This window comes from Gekko japonicus, unplaced genomic scaffold (assembly GCF_001447785.1).
Source record: "Gekko japonicus isolate JY-2015 unplaced genomic scaffold, Gekko_japonicus_V1.1 scaffold936, whole genome shotgun sequence".
NCBI lineage: Eukaryota > Metazoa > Chordata > Lepidosauria > Squamata > Gekkonidae > Gekko > Gekko japonicus.
The window spans coordinates 148-5,620 of record NW_015173702.1 but is presented as its reverse complement, the minus strand read 5'-3'; the positions used below and the strand labels follow the sequence as shown (position 1 = coordinate 5,620).

At 38.6% G+C, this 5,473-nt stretch overlaps 1 protein-coding gene across 1 annotated transcript in view; it reads left to right on the top strand.

Moving 5' to 3' along the window:
• PLEKHA7 (pleckstrin homology domain containing A7) overlaps positions 1-3,902 on the top strand; it is a gene marked incomplete at its 3' end in the record, with an annotated part of 118,527 nt that extends 114,625 nt beyond the window's left edge. The window contains exons 6-7 of the mRNA XM_015423246.1: positions 1,487-1,591; positions 3,830-3,902. Coding sequence (XP_015278732.1) covers positions 1,487-1,591; positions 3,830-3,902 — 178 coding nt within the window. The remainder of the gene's footprint in view (positions 1-1,486; positions 1,592-3,829) is intronic.
• Positions 3,903-5,473: the final 1,571 nt, after the last annotated feature.

Below are 5,473 nucleotides of genomic sequence, written 5' to 3'. Positions count from 1 at the left end.
ATAATGTGTGGAGATTATTTTAATGTGTCTGATGGTTTCTTCTAGTTTGACAGTTTTACCAGTTGACAGACAGCTGTTTCTGCAACCTGATCAGCAAATCATGGAGGGAACAGCCATATCTTGTTGTTTGACCCTAGAAACTGGCATACTGGTCATTAAAGTTCCTTCTAGCTATCATTTATAATATCCCATAGCCTTCTGCTCCAGAATTTGTTTAATTATTGGAAAATTACAAATTCTGATGCATCTTTAGTCTTTTGGGTTGTCCGTTGATTGTGAATGTGGCCTAATATGCTAATGAGCTGTGCTGTCGGGGGTGTGTCCTAATATGCTAATGAGTTTCTGCTGTTGGGTGTGGCCTATTATGCTAATGAGTTCCTGCTGGGCTTTTTCTAGAAAAAGAGCCCTGGATATAAGGATGATGAAAAGAGAATTGACAAGCCACTTTAGAAAAATACTGGACCCCAAGGAAGTCTGCATTTTTTAAAAATCTCCATGCCTTAGTCATGAATGTAGAGGGGAGAACTGACTGCAGAAGGGCCAGAAATATTACATTGTGGTAGTTCAAGAATGTGGATTTTATTTTATGTCAAATTCATTGGTAGTGAATTTGATATCCAGTCCATAAATTAAGATTCCTGTCTGTGAGGTGGTAGCATGTGTAAGCAAAAGTTACGGAATACATGTTCATTATGTTAAAGATTTGGTTTCAAATACCAGGATGCAGGACATGGGGGCAATACAAGAGATCTTAAGTTTGGTCTCATTGTTAAGGATATTGATAGTTTCTCTCCTCTCCATTTCTTTTTAAAAATATTTATACTCCACCTTTCCTATATAGCTTACAAAATGATCATAGACCACAAAAATCACAAAGCTCTCCAAAGGAAGCAAAAATCTATTGAACACCCACCAGCAGAAGACAGGATATTTCAGCTTTAAATCAGACCCTTGTGAAAAACCCCACTGAAAGAAATGGTCCTGCCAGCTAAAGTCTGAAAAAGCTCCAGCATCCTTTAACATTACAATGGTTGCACAGTAGACAAACTAAGGTAAATTCCCAGTTTTTCTCTTGTGGAGAAGGATAGGGCAGGAATACTGATTTCTCGGCTCTCATATCATCTGATTTTTTTGATTACCATTCACTAGGATTTTACAATTTGGATTTAATATTCCAGGATGTAAAGACCTAGAACTGGATATACCTTCACTTGGGGGCATTATTAGCTTCCTACAGAGAGGATCTTCAGAAGAAGTGACCTCTGAGAGAGAATTTGAAGATGGAGAGGAAAGGCGTGCTGGATTTTTAAAGAGGCCTACAGTAAATGCCAAAATTGCATTCTTGTTATAGCACCATGCTTTCCTGATTTGGAAAAATTGTTTGCCTACTTCATCGACATGTTTAAAAAGGAACATGGTATCAAAATACCCTAGGTGATAAAAATGATATATAACATTCTTAGTATTATGCTTTTTTCCCCCCAAGGTGGTAAAATCTGGCAATAAAATTCATAGTTTTGGGAAAAGGGATCATGCTATAAGGAGAAACCCTAATGTCCCTGTTGTGGTGAGAGGCTGGCTTCACAAGCAGGTAAGTGTGTTATTATCTACCTTAATGTAGCTCAAATACTTAATCAGAACTGTGCAGTAATAATTGTGCACTTTTGGTGACATTTAAAAATGCTAAAGTTGAGTACCTGGTATGTTCAGGGCATCTCAGAATTCATCCTTTATACCTTTCAGGTGTTTTTAAGTTTTGCTTTGTGTTTACAGAGGTACACATTAAGTATAGAAAACTTTGAATGAGGAGTATATTTATATTATTTACAGTATAATGTGAAGATAGCTCTACAAACATTTTAAAGAATTTAAACAGTAGCACTAAAGAGCAAAGTTTATTCTTGCATAAGGTTTCGTAGAGAGCCAGTTTGGTGTAGTGGTTAAGAGTGGTGGACTCCAATCTGGAGAACCGGGTCTGATTCCCCACTCCTCCACATGCAGCCAGCTGGGTGACCTTGGGTCAGTCACAGCTGTCTCAGAGCTCTCTCAGCCACACCTACCTCACAGGGTGTCTGTTGTGGGGAGAGGAAGGGAAAGTAATTGTGAGCCCCTCCAGGACTCCTTCAGATAGTGAAGGGTGGGGTATAAAACCAACTATTCTTCTTCTGGATAAGTCAAAGCTCACATAATCAGAAATTCTTTTCTACACCATACACACCTGTTGAAGTTTGTTTTGACTCATGAAACTTGTGCTGGAATAAATTTTGTTAGTCTTTGAGGTAACACAGGCTTCTGTTTTATTTTGCTGCAGTAGACTAACCTAGCTACATCTCTGGAAATGTTTAATCCCTTTTACACACACACACACACACACACACACACACACTCTTAAAATACTGTATTTCCATGGGGTTGTGATAGTGTCACTAGTAATAACCCTCCAATGAGAGCTTGTAATAGTATTATAATCCTCTTTTGGTGAATATGCTTTAATATACCACTGCTATGGACATAAATTATCTGGGCAGGGAGATAAAATATAGTCTGAAAGCACAGAGATTGAGTTTAGACTGTAAGGATGCAGAATTTTAAGGCAAAGAGGGACAAAAATCTCCATCTGTGAACACTTCCGGCAGAAGAGTAGTAAATTCTCATTTATGTATTATTTACGTACAATGAATGAAGACTTTCACAGGAGGCAGTAAGCAAAGAAACACTGGTCTGTTTGTAAATATTATTAAACAAGTCATTTAACTTTTTACAATGCAGATTCATATCTCTTATTTTAAATAAGTTGTACTGAGGTCGTAGCAACTATAGGCAGTGTACAAGAGATAAGCAAGGAAATTAGTATTATTGCTCTGAACAAAAAATGGTTTCTACCTAGTACATGTTTGCATCATTCTGCAGTTTTGAAAAATGAACCCCACCTGAATCAATATGCCTGCTGCAGTGTACCTAGTAAAACTGTCTTGTACCTAATTAAAAGGATACAGATATTAATATGTATGTGCCCACCAATGCTCCCTCTAAGCTGTGGAGTCTTGTGAGCAAAAATTCTACTCTATGAACTCCTGGCATTAAAGTTGTGAGTGAGCAATTTGGCTACTGCATACATTAGCTTGCTCTGGAGCCATCCCTCCTGAGCCAAGTCAAAAATGTGTGAGCCGGAGGCTAAAAAACTGTGAGCTAGCTCACACTAACTCAGCTTAGAGGGAACACTGGTGTCCACTGACCCATGAACTTGTGCTGGCCAGTGTACTAAGGCCTGCCATCTGTGCAGTGCTCATTTCCTCTGTATAGCAACTATTACTTCTAATATGCTTCATTTAATGATTTTCTGAGACAGTTTTCTAAACAATCATTTTTGAAAGGGACTTTTTGTTGTATAATGTGAGAGTGTTTTATTGGTTGATATGTCTTATTTTTTTAAAAAACCCAGAATGTAGAGAAATTTATGTCCGGATATATGTGTATGTGTGTAGGTAGGTAGGTAGGTATATATTTATACACACGTGTGTCTAGTTGCAGATGAACAAACATGCATAATTTTAAGATTGCGCTCGCTACTGCAAATGTTGTCGTGCGATGCATACATAATATATGTGTGTGTTTGTGTTTGCACGTACATATGTATGTTCTGAAACTTTTTGCTTTCAGAGGTGGAGTTCACCACCATGGTCCTACTACCTTCCACAAGTGTTCCTTCTATCCTGTTAGAATGTCTCAAAAAGGCTACAGCCATTTGAAATTGTGTTTAGCGTATAGTTATATTGTTTCCTGCATTGCTTTAAGAATCCAAGCTAAAACCTGTTGTTGGTATTTTCAGGATAGCTCTGGAATGAGGCTATGGAAAAGACGATGGTTTGTTCTTGCTGATTATTGCTTGTTTTACTACAAAGGTTAGTTAATACTGTTATGATTTTACAATGTTCCTTCAGAAGGTTCAAGTTTATTGAGTACAGTAAAGGCAGTTCATCTGTGCATACATTCTGTGTCAGAACTAGTTGCAAGCCCGCAAAATGAGAAGACATACACACTTCAAAACAGGGTCCTCTGATGGGTGGGCTCTTTTTGTAGCAGGAACTCCTTTGCATATTAGGCAACACACCCCTAATGTAGCCAATCCTCCAAGAGCTTACAGTAACCCCTGTAAGAAGAGCTCTGTAAGCTCTTGGAGGATTGGCTACATTAGGGGTGTGTCACCTAATATGCAAAGGAGTTCCTGCTACAAAAAGAGCCCTAGCCAGGGATTAATCTGAAGCCTGCCTAAGCTAAAGAGTCTATGTTCCCAGTGAGGCATGGGAAAACAAAAGTTAAGATTCCAGCCCAATAATAGACTCTACATTGGCTCTCCCCCGTCCACCTGCCATGGCAGCATAGCTGACATTCTGCCCTCCCCAAACATTCTACCCCCCCAAAGATGCCCCTCCACCAGGTTATCAGGGTACATTTTATGAAATGCACGAATCAGTTTGTAATAGACTCTGCATCAGCTCCCCCCGTCCACCTGCCATAGCAGCGTAGCTGACACCTGTCTGCTGTATTGGTCAGTGGGGATTCTATATAGAATAGTGAACTTCATACCCTCTAGTTTGTGATTTGCCTCAGTGTAGTGATTCATCATGGGTGCCTCTTCAGTGTTGTTCTTAATTCTATTTTTATGTTCCAACATTCTAGACTTTATTTGCCTGTTAGTAGATCCAATATAGGCCTTTTTGCATGGACATAATGTAAACTGAGTTACAATTATTGAAAAGCAGGGTTTTCCAATGTATACTCAGTTCAGGACAATCAAACATAGGTCCCTCTATGACCAACTCACAAGCTAGGCACCTCCCACATTTAAAGAAACCAGATGGTAAATTATTATTTAAGACTCTGGGTGCTCTAATATCTGACCTTATAATCATATTCCCAATGGAGTTGCCATTCTTCCATTCAATCAAAGGAAAGGACTCACATCCCGGGAGGTCCTTAACAATATGTCAATGTTTAAAGATTGCTCTTTTGATGTGTTGGAACACAGATGAAAACTCAAAGGGACAAGTGATTCTCTTGTTTTCAAGTTTCTGGTTGCGCTGTAAATACATGTCTCTGCTGTTCTTTTTCACTTCGCTGTATGCTGCTTCCAGTATATCACTGGGATACCCTCTTTCCCTTTTTCAACCTGCCCGCATCCCTCTTAAAATCCACCTCCCTAGTATTGTTTCTTCTAATCTTTACATATTGATTTCTAGGTAAACTATCTCTCAGATGCTTAGGGTGACTGGATCTATATTGTAGCAAATAATTTCTATTAGCTGGTTTCTTGTAGCCCTTGGCAGCCAATTTATTACCATTTTTTAAAATTGTAACATTCAGAAAGGTGATACTATGTATGTCATAAGACGCACTCAAATTTAAATAAAATTAAAAATTATATTTAAAAAGAGAGAGAGAGAATTTAATAGTAGGATGCAGAGTATTGATC